Consider the following 22,535-nt stretch of genomic DNA (forward strand, 5'->3'; position numbering starts at 1 on the left):
AACCCTGTGGGTGTCATTCCCAGTGTGGCCCAGCAGCAGGGTGAAGGGCTGCAGGTGGCGGCATCCCAAATCCCCCCTCAGAAAAATGACACCTGACCCCGCCGTCTCTGGCCACCTACTGTGTGCGCTTTCTTGTGGCTCCCTGGTTCGATACCAACAGAGTGGACCGGGTCGAGACAGCAGGACCGTCAGGCTGCGCTTTTGATCTCAAACCGTCAGGAAGGATAGCAGTCATTTCACACAGACACCAGCGCCAGCCACCCCCATCAGGAACACGCAGACTCCACACACACAGACACCAGCGACCATCAGCAGGAACACGCAGACTCCACACACAGACACCAGCGACCCCCAGCAGGACCACGCAGACTCCACACACACAGACACCAGCGACCCCCAGCAGGAACACGCAGACTCCACACACACAGACACCAGCGACCCCCAGCAGGAACACACAGACTCCACACACACAGACACCAGCGACCCCCAGCAGGAACACACAGACTCCACACACACAGACACCAGCACCAGCGACCCCCAGCAGGAACACGCAGACTCCACACACACAGACACCAGCACCAGCGACCCCCAGCAGGAACACGCAGACTCCACACTCGCTCCTCCAACGCAGTTTCACTCGCTTGTCCTCGCCACCCGGCTCAGGGGACGAGTGATGACAGATTCAGGGAAAGAGCACCACCGACAGTGAGTCACTGGGGAAAAGAGAGACTCTTTCTCTGAGGAGCAGGGCGGTATTGGCTTCGACATGCTCGCTGGAGGTGCTGTGGTTCCAGTTTGCGATGTGATGAGAACAGAGATTCGTCCAGCAGTTTCAGGACTCAACCTAAAAAGTGACTTTTTAGCTGATGTGACAGAGGAAAAGCCTAGAGGACCAGGTATTGAAGAGAAACAGGAACGTGTGTTTTTACCTCCTTCCAGCTGAAGTACAGCAGTAGAAACCTATTGTTCGCGTCTTTAGAATGATACAGAAATGATACAGAAATGCTGTTGGAAAACAAAGGTGATTATGAGAGAAGTAGTTGAATAAAAATCGGAATCAAGCCCTGCAGGACTAAAGAGATCCTGCCTGTTGTAACAGAGCTGACTGACAGGAGCTGGTATTTCATACCAGACTGAGAGGATTATACTGGGGAGAATAACAGACAGTCAGGAGATCAAATATTGTAGGGTTACACGTTACAGGACTCCCGTCTCCTGTGGAGACACCTGTGGGGTCGTGTCAGGGCAGAAGTCCCACATTGTAAACCAGTGTAAACTGGAACTGGGACCAACCCGGATCAAGACCAGACCTGAGAGCTTCAGGACTCTCTCCCACTGGTGTCCTTTTCTCTCTCTCTGTCCTGTGTCCTAACAAACCCCACTAATCCCCCGTGTGGGAAAGAGGACCCGCTCGTCCCTCCTGTCCTGTCCCGGTGTCGCCGTCACTGGGACTGGAGCAGCCGGAGAGGAGACGCACTTCCAGAACTTTCCTTCCCGCTCGGCTCTTCCCCTCCTGAGGAAAGAGCATCTTCCCACACAAACAGCCCGTTTCTCTCGGAGACGCCCGCAGCACAGGGGGCCTTTTCCCAGGACACCAGGACTCCCCTCGTCTGCGGAAACACCCGGGAAGAGCCTCCCAGCCCACAGGAGGGGATTCCCAGTCCTTCCCGGGATTTCCAGGACAGGAGCGGCTCCTCAGCTGGGAATAAAACCGCCCCGAGAGGAGCTCGAGCGCTCGGGCTCGGAGCGTCGCTTAGCAACCGGCGCCGCAGCGGCATCCGGAGGACGAGCCGGAAGCGGGTTTTGGCGCCAGTTCTGCTCTTTGATGATCGGCTCAGGAGAATAAAGTCGATATAAAAACATAAAAGTCCATTTCTCTCCCTCCTCTGTGGAAGCTGTGTCCGCCAGGGAGTGGAAAGAAAAAAAAAACGCGCCGCGGTTTCTCGCCGTTTCGGCTTTAGATCTCGAAATTATGACTTTTCTGACTCGGAAGTGCGAGATATAAAGTCCCAATGACCAGAAATAAAGTCGTGATTCTGAGATTGTAAGTCGCCGTTGCGGGATATAAAGTCCCAATGACCAGAAATAAAGTCGTGATTCTGAGACTGTAAGTCGCTGTTGCGAGATATAAAGTCCCAATGACCAGAAATAAAGTCGTGATTCTGAGATTGTAAGTCGCCGTTGCGAGATATAAAGTCCCAATGACCAGAAATAAAGTCGTGATTCTGAGATTGTAAGTCGCCGTTGCGAGATATAAAGTCCCAGTTGCCGGACGAGCCGGTTCTGCTCTTTGATTATCGGCTCAGGAGAATAAAGTACACATATACATCCTGTAACGCCCGGTTGTGAGGAGGAAGCGCCCCTATAAGTGTACTGTATAGCTTGTTGTTAAGTCGTTAAGTAATTACCACCCTAAAGATGTGTGCGTGTTCCGTCATGTGTGTGTATACTCTGTGGTTGATAAAGAATAAAGCCTGGTTCGTTAATCGCGTCTCTACTGGTCCTTTGTCCTGAGAAGAACCTGTAAATGCTACAATATATTCTGTTACGCACACATATACAATGTCAGAATTATATCCAAAAGTATTCATAACATTTATATATATACACAAAGAATAGCAAAATACAAACATGATCAAAATAGAACATTATTTAAAATTAGTTTTCTTCACATGGGACACTAAGGGCTGGTTTTCAGTGAGTCGGATCTCTTACGAGGAAGAGATCAGTGTTTCAGTGGAAAGTCCTCACTCTGTGTCCAGGAAGTATCCGGTCTTCCTCTCCCGCTGGGAAAGACTGTGTGGATCAGTGACTGACCTGCGGCAGTGTCTCTGTATCTCTCTGTCACTCGGATAACACTGCCTGAGCTCCTCCTCTCCCTCTCCTGCTCCTGTCTCAGTGTCTTCAGCTCTCTCTCAGCTCCTCGATCTCCTGTCTGTTTCTCTCTCCTGTCTGTGGGCTGTGTGCTTTTGTGTGTCTGCGGGCTGTGTGTGCTCTTGTCTCAGTCATCTTCTGTGACCTTCTTCTCGATGTGCTGCTTGTGGTCCTCAATCACTCTCCTGCATCTCCTGTGTGTCTCTGATGCCACACAGTGAGTCTGTCTATCACTGTGTTTTGTCTCTCTATTCTCTCTCTGTATCTCTCTACTGTCTCTCTCAGCTCCTCGATTTCCCTCCTGCAGCTCCTGTGCTCCTGTCCTGCTGGAGTGAACTGTGTTGTCGACACACTGACCTGCTGGAGAGTCTCTCTGTGTCTCTCTGCCTCCTCTCTGGCCTTTTCCTCATAGTGCTGCCTGAGCTCCTCCATCTCCCTTCTGTGTGTCTCCTCTCTCTCTCTCCTCTCCCTCTCCTGCTCCTCTCTCACCTCCCCCATCTCTCTCTGCAGCCTCTCTCTCTCCCCTCTCTCTCTCCTCAGCTCCTCCTCCAGCTCTCTCCTCCTCCCCTCATCCCTCTCCTCCCTCAGCCTCTCCTCCAGCTCTGCTATCTTCTCCTCCAGCGCTCTGATCTTCTCCTCTCGTGTCTGGATCTCCTCCTCCATCCTGCGGAGGTGGTTCTGCAGCTCCTTCTGGTGCTTCTCCCTCAGTCTCTCCTCCTCCCTCTGTTTGCTCTCCTCTCTGTCCCTCAGGATCTGCAGTTGCCTCTGTCTGATCTGGGACTCGGCCTCCTGGTACGTCTCAGTGCTGTAGTAGCTGCCCTTGTTTCCTGCTACCAGCTCCTCTATCTTCTCCAGCAGCTCTGTGACCTGAGTGCTGCCCCTGTCCTTGTTGTTGAGGGTGTGATACCTGTTCCCACACTTCTCCAGCAGCCACTGGAGCTCCCTGCTGCCTGTGTGCACAGACTCCTCCAGCGTCCTGCTGGTCAGCTCATCAGCGTGGGTGAGCAGGACCATGGTGTGTCCCAGGGCCCTCTCCCCGAATATCTCCAGGACTGTCTCCAGTGTCCTCCTCTCCTCCCCTGAGGATCGGCCCAGCGGGGTCACCAGGAGGAAGGCGTGGGGTCCCGGGGCAGACAGGTTAACACAGAGCCCCACATCCCGTCTCCTGTCCCCCTCAGACAGTCCATCGTGGAGCCAGTCTGGAGTGTCCACCACAGTCACCCGTCTCCCGGACAGTTGTCCTGTCCTCTTCCGGCTCTCCTGAGTGACCGCGGAGCTGCTGGCTTGAGAGGGAAACTCCTCTGAGCCCAGGATGGTGTTTCCTGCTGAACTCTTCCCAGCACCAGTCCTGCCCAGCAGCACCAGTCTCAGCTCAGTGGGGCGGGGCTGGAGTCTGGGTTCGACTTCACTCACTGCAACAGGAGGAGAGACAGGAGCATCAGGGAAGTTACACATAAGAGGAGACCAGCCTTTCCACATACAAGAAGGGTTCAGTTTGCTCAAGAGACAAAACTTAAAAGTCATTATAAAAGAAACTTATAGTCCTGGGCATCATGATAACTACATAGTTTTACCTGATGTTCATGATTTTCACTCGTTTCAGATACTGAAGAATCTGTGTGTATTTGCTGGCCTCAAGCAACAACAGTCATGCTGTAGTACTGTACTGTTACAGGGGCAGAGTGTAGAAGGATGTTAATTGAAGGAGGAGAGATAATCTCTTCACTCCAGCGAAGAACAGCACTCTAGGAGAGTGTGCAGTCCAGTGCAATCATCCTGCTGGTATTTCACTCTGAAACTGACCACACCCAGAGTCCAGAGTCCACTGTGTCTTTATTACTGTCAGGACACCCAAATACCTCAATACCTCCTACCCTGTACCCTACCACTGTCAGGACACCTCAATACCTCCTATCCTGTATCCTTCTACTGTCAGGACACCTAAATACCTGGTACCACATCTCCACTGCTGGGCTGAGCTGCAGTGATTCAGTGTCTGTCGGTCAGGAACTGTCCCTTCAACCCTGAGACCAGCATTCTTGACCACTTTGTTAAAAAGCAGAATTCAGACTCCAGGCTGTTCAGTAATTCTCCATCTCACCCTGTTTGACACAGATTCTACAACAGCCTGCTGCTGTTCAGTCAGACTCACTGATCTGCAGACAAGCTGTGACGAGTCTTTCAGACTGATGTACAGAAACAGCTCTTGTCTGGGGTTCTAATGATCTGCTGATGGGCTCTTTCACCCACTCCTGTCCTGCTGGACTTCAGAGCTGCCTTTGACACTAACAGATCAACTGAGGAGGCAATCTCTGAGAGACGCTGTGGTGCCTCATGGGCATCAGCCTGTCCCTCCCCTGTCAGAGAGAAAGATCACAGATTATTTACATGATAAAGTTCTCATCACAGATATCTTCACTCTTCATCCCATTTCAAATTTACGATAAAAACTTCTCTATATCTTTTCTATTGTCCCTGCCCTGTGAGAGAGGAAAAACACAGATTGAGGTTAATTTTCTGTGTATTCTCTGTGGTATACAAAAATGTTCTGTTAATGTTAGGTAATCAGACTGTATTCTTACAACATTCTTATTCTGTATTCTTACAATTGATATAAAATATATATATTTTATTTTTAACTGTTCTCTCAATAGTACATGTTTATTTTTCATCAGGATTTTTTTTCTTAGAATAATTTAACCTCACTGAAAGGTTAGATTTCTCTCATCTGATAAACAACACAGACATTTTTTCCATCACCTTCCTTGCTCATCTTTACCAAGGGTGCCAATACTTCTGGAGGGCCCTGTAGAGTCCCACTAACACTCAGTGTCCAATGGCAGTTCAGACATATTTGGGACTCCTGTGTTCAGTATGAACCTTTATACCACCTTATTTTAAAAACACATGTAAAAAACTGTAAAATCATTCAGTCCATCCTGATTCTTCAGTAGTGAGTCTAAAATGTCACATTTCATAAAGACATGTTTGGGACTCAGCCACCTGGCTGGGAAATCTGTGTGTTGTATAGTTTCAAACCGCTTAGAAACTAACTACTGTGATGCACACTGAAGAGAACTAGCATGATGTTAGTTTAAAAACAGTGAAACTGACAAGCTGGAGGAACTGAGTCTCTTTATTCTGAAGGGAGTGTCCCACACTGACAGGGTGAAGATAGTGAACCATATATATATACAAAATATTCAACATCCTCAGTGACAGTCAGTCATCATTAAAGACCAGTTAGATATTGACACCTCAGAGTTCCTCAGAATTAACACTGAAACTCAAAGCAACACTAAGACTTAAAATCAGGAGTGGGAGGCTCTACTGTACACAGAGAGGGGTGGGAGAGGGGAACAAGCTGATACCCTGGCTTCTCTCCAGACACAGCTGGGTGAGCTCCTCCAGTCAGGACAGGAAGCACTACTGTACACAGAGAGGGGCGAGAGGGGGGAACAAGCTGCCCAGTCAGGACAGGAGAAACAGCTGCACGAGAACCTGGAATCACTACTAATTATGGGCCAAATAAATTCCTCTGTTGTTCATCTGTACTGATTCCTCTCTGGTATTATCAGCTGTACAATAAACACGGCCCCTGAGCAACAAACAGGAAACGATCATATCTGAGCGTGTCTGAGCATCATGAATACTAACAGTGTGAATCCAATACCATCAGCAAACAGTCAGGTTTAACATCAATCATTCTACCTTAAATAAACACCTTATTAAAATATTTAGTGAATTCCAACCAGCTTGAGTTGACAGTACCGATCTCTGATCCCCAACAAGAGAAAGTGAAAGTAAAACAGTTTCTGTCTCTCTCCTAGTTCAGAGCCTGTGTGTCTGACAGACAGAACACACTCTCAGCAGACAGGAAGACACTTCTCCAGCTGCTGCTGTGCTCTGTGACAGAGAAGAGACCCTCAGTGACTCCCTTACCGACACTCTGACAGGTAGAACAAGAGAAAACTCACCAGGGCTGAGCGCTGCCATCTCTCTCTCTCTCCTTCTCTTCCTGCTGATGTGAGGTGGCGGGTTTCCTGTCCTCGCTGTGACGCTGCTCTGGCGCCACCTAGTGGATTCATAAAGTTAATCACCAACTGAACAGGTTCATCAGTAAGAGCAAAATAAAACACCAGAATACCCAGATCAACTCTTGCCAGCATCCTTGGACACTGGGGTCACACCCCTACTCTCACACACAGTGTCCTGATCTGTACCGACCAGCAGTCGGGACACTGGGGTCCACACCCCTACTCTCACACACAGTGTCCTGATCTGTACTGACCAGCAGTCGGGACACTGGGGTCCACACCCCTACTCTCACACACAGTGTCCTGATCTGTACTGACCAGCAGTCGGGACACTGGGGTCCACACCCCTACTCTCACACACAGTGTCCTGATCTGTACTGACCAGCAGTCGGGACACTGGGGTCCACACCCCTACTCTCACACACAGTGTCCTGATCTGTACTGACCAGCAGTCGGGACACTGGGGTCACACCCCTACTCTCACACACAGTGTCCTGATCTGTACTGACCAGCAGTCGGGACACTGGGGTCCACACCCCTACTCTCACACACAGTGTCCTGATCTGTACTGACCAGCAGTCGGGACACTGGGGTCCACACCCCTACTCTCACACACAGTGTTGTTGTACAGAGCAGGACTTTTTTTATATTTATACATACTGTGCGTGTCATTGACGACACCTCTACTCTTACAGTGTCCTGTCTGTGTCTCTGGTTTGTAATCTCTCTTATGTTCAGACAGACAAGAGAGAGAAATGGACTTTTATGTTTTTATATCGACTTTATTCTCCTGAGCCGATCATCAAAGAGCAGAACTGGCGCCAAAACCCGCTTCCGGCTCGTCCTCCGGGTGCCGCTGCGGCGCCAGCTGCTAAGCGACGCTCCGAGCCCGAGCGCTCGAGCTCCTCTCGGGCGGTTTTATTCCCAGCTGAGGAGCCGCTCCTGTCCTGGAAATCCCGGGAAGGACTGGGAATCCCCTCCTGTGGGCTGGGAGGCTCTTCCCGGGTGTTTCCGCAGACGAGGGGAGTCCTGGTGTCCTGGGAAAAGGCCCCCTGTGCTGCGGGCGTCTCCGAGAGAAACGGGCTGTTTGTGTGGGAAGATGCTCTTTCCTCAGGAGGGGAAGAGCCGAGCGGGAAGGAAATTTCTGGAAGTGCGTCTCCTCTCCGGCTGCTCCAGTCCCAGTGACGGCGACACCGGGACAGGACAGGAGGGACGAGCGGGTCCTCTTTCCCACACGGGGGATTAGTGGGGTTTGTTAGGACACAGGACAGGGAGATAGTGCTTCTAGATAGAGTGCTTCTGTACGGGTAATAATAATAATAATAATAATAATAATAATAATGCTATACGTTATTATTATTATTATTATTATTATTAAGTCATGCTTATTGGTACCCCCCATCAACTTCGTAAAGCCAGTCCTGTAACCCTGTCTGTAGATGGCTCTGTACTAGAGCTTCAATCAAAATTGAAAAACCTTGGGGTGATATTTGATTCTGGCTTAACATTCGACCCACATGTACAGCATACTGTCAAAACATCTTTTTTTCACCTTAGAAATATCGCAAGACTACGCCCTATGCTATCATTAACTGTGGCTGAAAAGCTGATCAACATATTTGTATTCTCCCGAATTGACTACTGCAATGCTCTGCTCCCTGGTGTATCTAAATCTACTCTGAACAAGCTGCAGTATGTCCAAAATTCAGCAGCCAGAATCCTGACCAGGTCTAGTACAAGTGTTCACATTACTCCTATCCTGGAGTCCTTGCACTGGCTTCCGGTCAAATTCCGCGTAGACTTTAAAATCCTCATGCTCACCTACAAGGCTTTACATGGCTTGGCACCTCAATACCTGTCTGAACTATTATCGCCCTACTCCCCACCTCGCAACCTCCGCTCTTCAAATTCTGTCCTCCTTACTGTCCCCCAAGCCCGTCTACATTGTATGGGCGACAGGGCCTTCTCCTGCTATGCCCCCAAGCTCTGGAACTCTTTGCCCAAGGATATTAGAGAGTCACCTTCTCTAAACTCCTTCAAATCCAGACTCAAAACCTTCTTCTTCAGAAAAGCCTTTACTTAACTGGTTCCATTCTTCACCCCTCTGCTCTTCTTAATACCATCTTCCACGGTCTCCTCTATTTTTATTGTTGTATTGTTGTAATTATAATTGTGTCCTGTCTTGTGAAATTTTCTTATTTATTGTTTAGTCTTCTTATTTATTGTTATTGTCATCCTGTAAAGCGCTTTGAGAAGCCACCTTTAAAGGCGCTATATAAAATAAAGTTTATTATTATTATTATTATTATTATTATACGTCTCTCTCACCCGTGTCCTCCGGTCCTGAGGAGTTTTAGAAACTGTCCCATTAAGACCTACAGCAGAGAACATTCTTACTGGGAAGCATCTTCCCAAATTGTCCTGTACGTGCTGGTAAATCACCGAGTCATGAATCAGTGTTACTGAAGCACATATAGAGATGTATTTGATAAGCGCCGAAGAGCGTGTGATGAAAACTAAGAGGAAACACTGAGTCTGAGACGCTGAGGTGAGAAGCGGAGAGATACAGTGTGAAGAGTGTGACTTCCAGATCCAAATGTTATAATAATAATAATAATAATAATTATAATAATAATAATAATAATAATACATTTGAATGATCTCGCTGCTTCGGCGGACCGGCGCGCGCCGGCTGTTCGATTCTTAACGGTCGCCCGGAGCTCCGCGCGAGCGCGCCATTAAAAAACAAATAAAATAAAAATAAAACCAACTCCAAGCCGTGAATCTGCATCGTCTTCCTCTTCCAGCTCCTCCTCTCCTGAGGGGAAAGAGCGGCCTGCTGTCGACAGGAGTGTGGACACAGACGGGCCCGCTCCCGGAGAGACTCGGAGTGAAAGACCGTCTCTCAGAGAGACTCCAACTCCCCGGACCGGTGGACACGGGTGAGAGAGACGGCCGGCGTCGTCATCATCATCATTATTATTATTATCATTATTATTATTATTATTATTAGACCAGCAGGGGAGGGCAGTCGCGGGCAGTTCGGTCGGTCCGGTTTCCATGACCACGGGGCCGCTGACGATCCGGATTCATTCCGCTTCAGCCCGACAGCAGGTTCGACAGGTCCAGTTCGTGTGGGTCTGCGGGTCGAGCTGAGGACAGGAGACAGCTGTCGGTGCAGAAGCACACGGGTGTGCAAGAGCTGACATGAAAGGGCCGGGTCGTGTTTCTGTGAGTTTTATTATTATAATAATCTACTTTATTTTATTTTATATAGCACCTTTAAAGGTGGGTTCTCAAAGCACTTTACTGAATGACAACAATAAATAAAATATATGTACTGTATACAAGATAAAACAAGTAACAGGTTTCAGGTGTGAAGAAGGCCGAAACGTGTTTTCTTTCTTTCTTCTTTCAGCCTGGAATAAACCTATTACTTGTTCTTTTATGAAATCGAGACTATTAAATGTGTGAACTGTTTTCTCATGTCACTTCTAGCTTTTCAAAGCTTCCTTGAGCCTGTAGTTTATATATAAATATTTATTAATACCGTAACACTATGGGGTTCAGGCAGGCGCCCTTGGCACATCAGGTCGGCCCCACACCGTGGGGGGCTCGAACCCAGGACTCCAGCGTCACTCACCAAGGACCCAGCTTGTTGAGCCAAAGAGAGATCTCTCCACACCCCAGGGGCTGTGGTCCTGCTATCACAGGGAAGGGCGGTGACGTCACCCGCTCTGGTACGCCGGCTCTTACACAGTGCCTGTCAGCCCTATGTGTTACAATACCTTATATGGTACTCCAGTCCCACAGCCGTTATATGAGCCTGGTAGTTCACTGTAATCACTCCAGTAAAATGTCCACAGTTGGGTAGAAATACAAGATTATTTGAATAGAAATATATCCAAAAATAATGTATAACCTGTGTGTAGTGTGTATAATGATTATGAGCCCAGTCTGGACTGGTCAGAGAAGCACAAGGACAGAAGAACAGGGGTTAACAGCCCTGAGCTGGTCTGATAGTGCCCAGTGTAGAGTCTCACTGCCCCTGACATTGGAGTCCAGCCTCTCTGATGAGTCTCTTAAGAATATTGGTCCATTAAACTGATAAGGTATAAAAACAGGAGAAAGATCTTTATACACAAATACTGTTTGATACACAGTGAAACATCTCAATAGTTTCTTCCAATTACTGTATATATACATTAAATCTCAACATTTCAATGCAGCACATAAAGTAACACTATTGTACTGTCCCTTTTCTTGGTAATGTTCATCTCCCAACAGAGGATGATAAAGCTGGAATTCAGTTGACTAAAGTTAATAGAAAAACCTTCATCTGTAAACGTTCAAGGCACTTGGCAACTCAACAATCACATGTCATTACACAATAATGCTGGCAAAAGGAGCCTTCTTCAAGAGAAGTATTGAGATAAGATACCATCTCCACCATGTTGGAGTCTCCACAGGAACAGGAAGTGGGATGAGGGAAGAAGGAGGGGCTTCAGATGGGAGGCTGCTGTGATTGGATACAAGCTGGGATGGAGCAAAGCTGCTGTTATTGTTCTCTTTAAACATAATTCATTTCATTTAGGTTAAATACATCTGTAAGATATACATTCATATGATTAGAGAATGTTTTAAGTGAGCAACACCTTCTCTCAATCATCTTCTGTGGCCTTTCTCTCTTGTGCTGCTTCAGCTTCTCATTCACACTCCTGTATCTCTTGTATGTCTCTTCTGCTTCGGGGGACTGAAATACCAAACTACTTTACTGTATCTGTCTACAACTGAATTGAGTCTCTCTACTGCCTCTCTCAGCTCCTCGATCTCCCTCCTGCAGCTCCTGTGCTCCTGTCCTGCTGGAGTGAACTGTGTTGTCGACACACTGACCTGCTGGAGAGTCTCTCCGTGTCTCTCTGCCTCCTCTCTGGCCTTTTCCTCATAGTGCTGCCTGAGCTCCTCCATCTCCCTCCTGTGTGTCTCCTCTCTCTCCTCTCCCTCTCCTGCTCCTCTCTCACTCCCTCCATCTCTCTCTGCAGCCTCTCTCTCCCCTCTCTCTCTCCTCAGCTCCTCCTCCAGCTCTCTCCTCCTCCCCTCATCCCTCTCCTCCCTCAGCCTCTCCTCCAGCGCTCTGATCTTCTCCTCTCGTGTCTGGATCTCCTCCTCCATCCTGCGGAGGTGGTTCTGCAGCTCCTTCTGGTGCTTCTCCCTCAGTCTCTGCGGAGGTTCGGTACCTTTTCAAATCCAGTGATCACATCTGCTGATTGGCTGCGACATCATCAGGTGTAGCTCTTCAGGCTTCTCATTGGCTGTTCGTCTTTCAGATGTTTGATCGGTTACCCCCAGCTATAGCTCAACTCCAGAGGAGACCCGTCACCCCACCAGCATGGGTCCACATGAGTATTTCCTGTCATGGGAGATGTCAAAATGGACCCCCTGGTTTGTGTTATGGGTCAGGACCTGATGCTCATCAGAGAAACCCACCTTGGACACACTCCCAGGGGCTGGACTCAGCAGAGCTGGACTGTTGTTCACTCAAGGGCAGAGATTATTGGTAAATGTTTATGATACGCCTTGGTGCTACAGAAGTTTCATCTGAAGTGCAGCACCTCCAACAGCACAGTGTCACAGAGCTCCAGAGGGAACAGCGCCACCTGCTGGTCCACAACCTCCACACACAGCAGCAGCGTCCTGGTTTCCTTACAGTCTCCCAGCCTTGCTGAGCTCCGAGCTCTGAGGGCATCAGGCTACAGAGTGGCAGCTCTGCTGTGTTCATGGGCTGGATCAGTGCAGGCTCAGAGGAGCCTGTGTGACCTTTGTCATGGAAATATAACTATCAAGGAAGCCACAAGAGAGAGTTCTCACCTGAGTAAGGTCTTTATTTCAATATTGCAATATTGGGAGCCCTGCAAAGTGCAACCAGAGACTCAATTTGTTACAAGCAGTACAGGGTTTTTATAAGACGTTGCGCTGTAAAAAAGTTCAGCACTTGGTCCCTTCTAAAACTTCCCCTTTCTCTAAGAGAAAACAGATTACATCATAGAGCGAGAGAAGAAAAACTAGATTTGTTATTCAAAGCTTATCAGTTACTTTCAGCTAATTCTAATGACCCAGACAGCATATATTGTTTTGGTACATTGTCTTCTAAACTAACCTAAACAGTGTACTTTGTTGACGAACTGTTTTCTAAAATTCTGCACGTACTGTAGCACAGCAGTTACATCCTTGAAATATATTATCTAAAAGCACCAATATATTTTTTTCAAAGCTCTCTACATTTTTAAGAATCAATTTACTTATTAGATTTCCACTTCACCTTCCTCACGCTCTCTGTGTGGCTCAGGGGCGTTGCTGTGAGCCGAGAGAGGACGACTGTGTGTCCCTCAGGAGTGACTCCCTCATGGTGAAACACTGTAGTCCTACAGGGTGTCCTTACGCTCCTTCTCTATCTCAGCTGCTCCACAAAGGGCTTCAGTAATTCCTTGTATCACTGGGTCGTTCCGAGGAATGCTGGCCATGGCTTCCTTAACGACGTGAACAGACACCTCCGTTCCGAAGTGGGAGACGATCCTGTGGGCCAGGTCCTGCTTCTCGGTGTCTCCCAGTAAACCCCGGGGCATCCCCTTCTGGTGCAGAATGTTCTTCAGCTTCTTGTACTCGTCTGCTTCCAGCTCCTCGATCACTTTATTCAAGGCTCCTTCCCACCCTTCGCTGCTGGCGATTCCTGAAACAAACACAGACACCCTTCTACTGGCTGCTCGAGGGCTGAGGAACCAGCTCTACATACTCAAAGAGGACAGAGGGACTCACTCTGAGGGGCAGAAGTATTTGGGGTCCTGGTCTGAACAGCAGGGACTGCAGAGAGAGAAAGAGACAGAGACATGTTCACCCTGACCAGCACAGCACCCACAGCACACAGTCTCCCGTAAAGACACTGTTCACCCTGACCAGCACAGCACCCACAGGACATGTTCTCAGTAGATCTGTTACCTGGCAGCTGCACAATGCGCCTCCACACCCTCTTTTCTCCGTCCTTTGTGGCGCATTTCAGCAACACCAGGTCCAGACTCCTCGCACCGTGGGCCAGGAACACCTCGAACGTAGGGTGGAAATTCGGGCCATAACTGCAGTAAAAGCACTCGGACTGGAAGAACAACAGTAACGCTGTGTTAAAGAGCTAGCAGTCTGTCACACAGGCAAATCCTTTTTGAGCATGAAGTCAGCTGGACTCCCTCTACAGACTCTGTGACTCTGCTTTCTGCTTCTCTCTCCACTATCCCAATTCTCCTTGACCTCTGACATGACTGGCCACATCCTCTTCCTGTCCTGGGTATTTCAGGTGCTGCTCTTGGCTGGTTCTCTTCTTGTCCCTTGAACTGCTCTTTCCAAGTGTCCTGGTGAGGCTCTGGCCTTCTCCCCCCCGGTGTTCTTCACGGGTCAGAACTCGGGCCCCTTCCTTTCTCTGTGTATCTGCTGGATGGGTCCACCTGTTTCATTGTTTTGATGATACTGATGATACTCAGATCATCCTTTCATGACCCGAGTCTTTCCTGCTTCTCTCTCTCTAGATCTTTCAGTCTCTCCCTCATGCTCTCTCAACAGTTTGGGTCATAAAGGCCAGTGATCTCCGTCTGTGTCACAGGCGAACCATTACCTCAGGCTGGATTATCTCAGTCTTCTTGCTGCTGCTGGACACTCTGTACGTCGCTTTCGGTCTCAGTTTACAGCTTGAGCTCGTCTTAATGAGGGTGCTGCTGCAGTCCTGCTGCTCGGTGACCTGTGGAGGAGAGGAGAGGACAGGTGACACTGCTTGGAATGGGGGAACAAACACAGCAGGAAGTCGTGCTGGAGAAACAGACGGACAGAGACAGGAAGTGCTGGAGAGACAGACAGAGGGACAGGAAGTGCTGGAGAGGTAGACAGGCATAGAGACGGGAAGTGTTGGGGAGGTAGACAGGCAGAGAGACAGGACGCCCCCTGTACCTGGCTGAGAAGTACGTTCCCAGGGAGCACAAACACGTTCAGCTTGGGTAGCAGGTCCACGCCATCCCCTGGCTGCAGGAACAGCAGCACCTGTCCCTTGACATTGAATCTGAACACGCTCTTCACGAGGCCCCACAGGGACAGGCCGGCGATGGACACCCTCACATGGGTCTGTGTCACCTCCAGGGGCGACAGCACCTCAAGATTACCACAGCTCACATGGGCCACCGACAGGAAGTCACTCCTGCCTGCAGGAAGACACTGAGTGAGTCATGATTCCTTTGGCTGTTTGTTGTAAGACTGCTCACATCTTCACAGCTTCCAGTCCAGTAGGAGAGCCTCACGATTCAGTTACACCCCTAGACTCCACCCCAGCTGTTCCCTGTTTGTTCCAAGGACTCATCCCTCTCAGCTATAAGACTTTGGGCTCAGAGCAGTGGGTGCAGCACCTTTGTGGAGTTGGACCACCTTCGGTTCCGACTTGGTTAGTATTTGCCAGTTAGGCCTCAAGTGCCGAGTCAGCGAGATGGGTTTGTAAACCAGAGACCATCAACTCAATGCTGGAGGAGCTTGTCGTGGTTAAACCTGAGTACGTTGGCTCCAGTGTGATTCGACAATCAGTCACGTCCACAGTAGAGGACTGCCAGAATGGAGAGGCTCACAAGAGCCAGCTCTGCTCCTCATTGACTTCCATTCCAGCTCATCTTTCAACCTAGTGACATGACATGACACTTAGGGCTGAAGATCACTGATTATTTCTGTTAACGATGTGACATGGACTTCGGTGGCCATGAATAACTGAATTAAAGTAATGAAGCCTTTAACTGAGATTAATTAAGGGCCAGTAATGAAGACCTGGGATTGAGGTTCAGTAATGGATTGGAACAGATTCCAGAGGCTGGGGAGAGGGATGAGTCCAGCATATCCCAGAAGCAATCTCATCTTCATTCACACTGTTACACAGAGGGCAAATTGTCACCAGACTCCGTGGTAGAGGGTAGAGTCTCCTGCTGTAGCTGAGCTGAAGCTGTACTCACTGTCAATACAGAAACTGTTAACATCGCCTGAGACTCACGGTCATCGATCTCGCAGTGAGGTAGCCGCAGTTCCCTCAGCGCCCCCTGGGGGCAGTGTATGTCAAACAGGGGTCCTGCAGGAAGCTGGCCAGTGGGGGACAGGAGCGCCATGTCCCAGTGTGTGGTCTGATACTCCAGTTCGCCCCCCGACGCCATCACAAACACCAGCCCAGTGACACGGCACCAGAACGGACCCGCGGACGGGCAGAGATACCTGCACAGGACAGCACACTGTCAACACACTGCACAGAGACAGAGGACACCACACTTTCAACACTCCACAGAGACAGGGGACACCACAGACATCAGGGCATTGACACTGGAGACAAAATAAAGAAATTCTACGCTTGCAGTACAGTGACACAAAGAGAGAACTGGGGCAGGACTGTGACAAAGACACAGCACTGACACTGGAGACACAGAAATATAGAAGTTCCACACTTCCCTACTGCAGTCTGGCATGTTTATCCTTATTATTATTACTATTATTATTATTGCTTACACTTATATAGCGCTTTTCTGGACACTCCACTCAAAGCACTTTACAGGTAATGGGGACTCCCCTCCACCACCACCAATGTGCAGCCCCACCTGGATGATGCGACAGCAACCATAGTGCGCCAGAACGCTCCCCACACACCAGCTCTCAGTGGGGAGGAGAGCAGAGTGATGTACTGTAGCCAATTGATAGATTCATAGGGAATTATTAGGAGGCCATGATTGGTAAGGGCCAATTGGAATATTGGGCAGGACGCCGGGGTTACACCCCTACTCTTTTCGAGAAACACCCTGGGATTTTTAATGACCACGGAGAGTCAGGACCTCGGTTTTACGTCTCATCCGAAGGACGGCGCCTGTTTACAGTCAAGTGTCCCCGTCATTATACTTGGGCATTAGGACCCACATGGACCGCAGGGTGAGCGCCCCCTGCTGGCCCCACTAACACCTCTTCCTTAGCTAAGAAGAAGCTACTGAATTCCTCTCGTTATTGTTTTAAGGACTAATGATACGTGATATGAGTGCTCCGAGTGTTTAAGTTTCAGTCTCGTGTGAAAGTACACAGGAGACCGTAGTGATGGGCGAGACTGAAGCAATGTATCTATTTTAGTGTCATTTCTCCGTGAAGCTGTCAGGTTGCAGGAGAGCGAGTCTCTGGAAAAAGAGGTGACTGTGAAAATCCCTTCTGCTGACTTTTATTCAGATAAACTGCGAGTCCACTGCCATGGCAACTGAGCGCTTCCGCTGAGATACCGCAAGATACTTGGCTGGACCGGGATGACATTATGATTGACGGGCAGCTTAGCGAGTCAGAGGGAGGAGTGGCACAGGAAGTAGACCAGTGGCCTTGTGGGAAATGGAGTTTACCTAGACCTAGTGAATTCAGTCACGTTCCCTGGGACCTGAAAACTGTCACGATATTAGTTCCCCCTCCTTAAGGGTGCTCCAGCCCTATCACTCAAGACTTTATTCAATGCACCTGCGCCCTATTCCCTGCCCCCCTTAAAAGCCAGGCGCTGACGCTCTTCCGGGCTCTGCATCTGATTTCCATATCGTGCGAGTCCGGGACCAGGAAGCGCCTGGTCCCGTTAAGGTTTTAACCTCGGTTCCCGTTCCTGTTCCCCGTCCGCCGGTTCCGACCCGGCCTTCGTGGTTTTTAATTCCTTCGTCGGATGGATCTCCTGGTTTTGGACTTACCCTTGCGTTTTGGATACTCTATGGATTACTCTTGGATCGTTCGCCTCGGCCACACCTCCCCCGTGCACCAGCGCACCTTGGACACGCCCCCTGTCTTCTGCCCCGTTTTCCTGCATGACATTTCCCTAGTGTTTCCCCACTCCGTCGGACTGTGTCGTCCGCATAGGGTCCGGAAAGAACTGTTCGTTACAAAAACGAATTGAGATGTCACAGGTGTGGAGGTAAAGATACAGGCAGGTGTGTCTCCAGTATGGGAGATGAGATCTCACACATGTGGAGGTAAAGATACAGGTGTGTCTCCAGTGTGGGAGAGGAGATGTCACAGGTGTGGAGGTAAAGACTCAGGTGCATCTCCAGTGTGGGAGAGGAGATGTCACAGGTGTGGAGGTAAAGAATCAGGTGTCTCTCCAGTGTGGGAGAGGAGATGTCACAGGTGTGGAGGTAAAGATACAGGCAGGTGTGTCTCCAGTGTGGGAGATGAGATCTCACAGGTGGGGAGTTAAAGACTCAGGTGTGTCTCCAGTGGGGGAGAGGAGATCTCACACGTGTGGAGGTAAAGACTCAGGTGTTTCTCCAGTGTGGGAGATGAGATGTCACAGGTGTGGAGGTAAAGACTTTTCCTGGAGGTACAAACACTTACTTTGGTTCTGCTAACTTCATCAGGCTTATCTCCCACAGACAGTGAGCCCTCAGTCTCACGTGCCCCAGGTGAATATTCCTCAGCTGCTGGACCTGTTGAAAGAAAGAGCTGGGCATCACAGAGTGACAGGCGTGAGTCTGTCCCGGTATCTCAGTTGCTACAAACTGTTGACTACAGCTGTCTGATCTTCTGAGACGACCTGACTGCTGTTTTGACACCATCATCATGATAATGGGCTCGTTATGGATCTGGTGTGATGCTGCTCACTGTGTTTAGAGTCCACTGTGATTCTCGCGCTGTGCAGACATCTGGGTTCCTCTGCGTGTTCAGGATCCCTCTGTTTCCTATATTTTAGAATACTTACTTCATATCGAAGTCTAATCACACTCCTAGAGAAAGTGTGGATCATCCTGGATCAGAAGGGACAGTCAGTGAATCCGAGCAAACTCTCTTCCTGTTGTGAACTCGTGACTCGCACTAATATTCTTACAGGACCTTGAGAGAGAGGGTCAGTGATGTAGGAGAGAGAGCTGTGTATCAGTGTGCCATACAGAGGGTCAGTGATGTAGGAGAGAGAGCTGTGTATCAGTGTGCCATACAGAGAGTCAGTGATGTAGGAGAGAGAGCTGTGTGTCAGTGTGTCATACAGACAGAGGCTCAGTGATGTAGGAGAGAGAGCTGTGTGTCAGTGTGCCGTACAGACAGAGGGTCAGTGATGTAGGAGAGAGAGCTGTGTGTCAGTGTGCTGTACAGAGAGAGTACTGTACTTCCTCTTCTCTATCTTCTGCAGAAGTTTTCTGTCCATCATGTAAGGAAAGACACTCATTTCTGCCACCATGTCCTCTATCTTCTCCAGCAGCTCTGTGACCTGAGTGCGGTCACCCCTGTTCTTGTTGTTGAGAACATGATACCTGTTCCCACACTTCTCCACCAGATACTGGAGCTTCTTCCCTCCTCTCTCAATGTGCTGCTCAATGGTTGTGTCTCCCAGTGTGTCCCCCCAGATGAACAGCACTATTGGGTCTCTCCAGACTCTCTCACTGAGGAGTTCCAGATGTTCTCTCATCTGATAAACAAAAATTTTTCCAATGTCTTCCTTGCTCATCTTTACCAAGGGCGCCAATACTTCAGGAGGGCCCTGTAGAGTCCCACTAACACTCTGAGTGTCCAGTGGCAGTTCAGACACATATGGGACTCCTGTGTTCAGAATGAACCTTTATACCACCTTATTTTTAAAATACATGTAAAAAACTGTAAAATCATTCAGTCTGTCCTGATTCTTCACTAGCGAGTCTAAAATGTCACATTTCATAAAGACATGTTTGGGACTCAGCCACCTGGCTGGGAAATCTGTGTGTTGTATAGTTTCAAACCGCTTAGAAACTAACTACTGTGATGCACACTGAAGAGAACTAGCATGATGTTAGTTTAAAAACAGTGAAGCTGACAAGCTGGAGGAACTGAGTCTCTTTAGTCTGAAGGGAGTGTCCCACACTGACAGGGTGAAGATAGGGAACCACGTACAAAGAAAATATTCAACATCCTCAGTGACAGTCAGTCATCATTAAAGACCAGTTAGATATTGACACCTCAAAGTTCCTCAGAATTAACACTGAGGCTCAAAGCAACACTAAGACTTAAAATCAGGAGTGGGAGGCTCTACTGTACACAGAGGGGGTGGGAGAGGGGAACAAGCTGCCCAGCCCTGTTGTTGAAGATGATACCCTGGCTTCTCTCCAGACACAGCTGGATGAGCTCCTCCAGTCAGGACATGGGACTCTACTGTACACAGAGAGGGGTTGAGGAAGGGAACAAGCTGCCCCGTCAAGACAGGAGAAACAGCTGCATGAGACCCTGGAATCATTACTAGTTATGGGCCAAATAAATTCCTCTGTTGTTCATCTGTACTGATTCCTCTCTGGTATTATCAACTGTACAATAAACATGGCCTCTGAGCAACAAACAGGAATCGATCATATCCGAGCGTGTCTGAGCATCATGAATACTAACAGTGTGAATCCAATACCATCAGCACACAGTCAGGTTTAACATATATCATTCTACCTTAAATAAACACCTTATTAAAATATTTAGTGAATCCCAAACAGCTTGAGTTTACACTACCGATCTCTGATCGCTGACAAGAGAAAGTGAAAGTAAAATCAGCTCCTGTCTCTCTCTCCAAGTTCAGAACCCGTGTGTCTGACAGACAGAACACACTCTCAGCAGACAGGAAGACACTTCTCCAGCTGCTGCTGTGCTCTGTGACAGAGAAGAGTCCCTCAGTGACTCCCTTACCGACACTCTGACAGGTAGAACAAGAGAAAACTCACCAGGGCTGAGCGCTAAGCTCCTAAACTCTGCCATCTCTCTCTCTCCGTCTCTTCCTGGTGATCCGAAGGGCAGGACTTTGTCCTCTCAGTGGCCCTTGATAAATTTACTGGGTTCAGTTAATGATTAACTCACCAGGGCAGAATGAAGTCTTGGGCGCCGCCTGATATGAACGTTTCTGGTATATCTCATCACTTAGGAATTTAAAAATACTTTTAAAATTATTTTTCATAAGCAAACTCTCGTTTGGAGTTCTGGAAAGTTGATCTAAAAGGATCTCCAAAGCACTTTACAGTCAGGGACCCCACTTCATCCCACCTGCAAACAACTGAGAAGAGGGAATTTGGGGAGTACAGACCGAACCCCGACTAAGCAGCACCCCTGACCAGCAGTCGGGACACTGGGGTCACACCCCTACTCTCACACACAGTGTCCTGATCTGTAATGACCAGCAGACCAGAGAGAGAAGGAGAGCAGACAGTAGATAACAGACCTGAGGATTTCATCGGCTTGTTCCCCCCTCCCAGCCCTCTCTGTGTACAGACCCCCTCTTAACCGCAGATGCCTGAGCGCAGATTGACCCCGACCTCCCCCCACCCCCCTTGTCTGAGCTGCCCCCCCAGAGCCCGTGACTGTCTGGGGACGAGTACAGTTTGAGGACAATCTCCTCTCTTCCACCGGCTCCAACGCAGACTCTCAGTCGGCTCTTCTGCAGCGTGTTATCTACTGTCTGCTCTCCTTCTCTCTCCCTTGCGGGGACAGCGCAGTACTGCAGCGCCTCATTGACTTCATAGATCCAGACGGGTGTGGACCCCAGTCCAGCAGCCATATCACCCTGCAACTCACAACTGGCAACCCACTGAAGCTAAGCAGGTGTGAGCCTGGTCAGTACCTGGATTAGAGACCTCCTGGGAAAAACTAAGGTTGCTGCTGGAATAGGTGTTAGTGGGGCCAGCAGGGGGCGCTCACCCTGCGGTCCATGTGGGTCCTAATGCCCCAGTATAGTGATGGGGACACTATACTGTAAACAGGCGCCGTCCTTCGGATGAGACGTAAAACCGAGGTCCTGACTCTCTGTGGTCATTAAAAATCCCAGGGCGCTTCTCGAAAAGAGTAGGGGTGTAACCCCGGTGTCCTGGCCAAATTTCCCCCCTGGCCTTTACCCCATCATGGCCTCCTAATAATCCCCCTCTATGAATTGGCTACATTACTCTGTTCTCCTCCCCACTGATAGCTGATGTGTGGTGAGCGTTCTGGCGCACTATGGCTGCCGTCGCATCATCCAGGTGGATGCTGCACATTGGTGGTGGTGGAGGGGAGTCCCCATTACCTGTAAAGCGCTTTGAGTGGAGTGTCTAGAAAAGCGCTATATAAGTGTAAGCAATTATTATTATTATTATTATTATTAATCCCTCCCCAGAACAAACACAAACCACACCGCTGCTTCTCCGTTTTTATTCATCTGTTCACAGAACATACAGCGACCGGGGGCTCCCTCCCTCACGAGGAACCCCAGGCCACGGCCAGGCGGAGAAAGGAGAGCGATCCGGTGGGGTCTGGGGATTTTGGACCAAGGGGGGCGCTTCTGCACCTGGGGGAGAGAGAGGTCAGGGTCAGGGAGTCACGCTCGCTGGGGTTCGGGCTGGATGATATTAATAATAATAATACACTTCTATAGCTCTTTCCTGGGCACTCCACTCAGAGCTCTTTACAGGTCCTGGGGATCCCACTACCGCCACCAGTGTGCAGCTCTTTACAGGTCCTGGGGATCCCACTACCGCCACCAGTGTGCAGCCCCAAATGGATGACGCCCTAACACTAATAATACCACTGCTAACAACAGTACTACTACTAACACTAACACTACCACTGATAACAACAGTACTAACACTAACA

At 49.2% G+C, this 22,535-nt stretch overlaps 2 protein-coding genes across 2 annotated transcripts in view; one reads left to right on the top strand and one right to left on the bottom strand.

Moving 5' to 3' along the window:
* LOC138243467 (GTPase IMAP family member 4-like) overlaps positions 1 to 22,535 on the top strand; it is a 194,051-nt gene that overhangs the window by 138,551 nt on the left and 32,965 nt on the right. The gene's annotated exons all lie outside the window — the stretch shown is intronic.
* On the bottom strand, positions 13,800 to 16,156 carry LOC138243359 (uncharacterized). Its single transcript, XM_069198929.1, has 5 exons — positions 15,973 to 16,156; positions 14,898 to 15,145; positions 14,569 to 14,691; positions 13,905 to 14,058; positions 13,800 to 13,804 (listed from the first exon to the last, which is right to left on the bottom strand). Exons 1-5 carry the CDS (start codon positions 16,127 to 16,129, stop codon positions 13,800 to 13,802), a joined length of 687 nt encoding a protein of 228 aa, XP_069055030.1. The 5' UTR covers positions 16,130 to 16,156.

This window comes from Lepisosteus oculatus, chromosome 14, assembly GCF_040954835.1.
Source record: "Lepisosteus oculatus isolate fLepOcu1 chromosome 14, fLepOcu1.hap2, whole genome shotgun sequence".
Lineage (NCBI taxonomy): Eukaryota > Metazoa > Chordata > Actinopteri > Semionotiformes > Lepisosteidae > Lepisosteus > Lepisosteus oculatus.

Excerpts from the sequence above, each read along its gene's own strand:
- LOC138243359 (XM_069198929.1), bottom strand. The coding sequence starts at position 16,129 with ATGGCGTCGGGGGGCGAACTGGAGTATCAGACCACACACTGGGACATG. Across the intron at positions 15,146-15,972 it reads TCACTGCGAGATCGATGACC|GCAGGAGTGACTTCCTGTCG; the intron begins GTGAGTCTCAGG and ends GTCTTCCTGCAG. Across the intron at positions 14,059-14,568 it reads CTGAGATAATCCAGCCTGAG|TCCGAGTGCTTTTACTGCAG; the intron begins GTAATGGTTCGC and ends TTGTTCTTCCAG.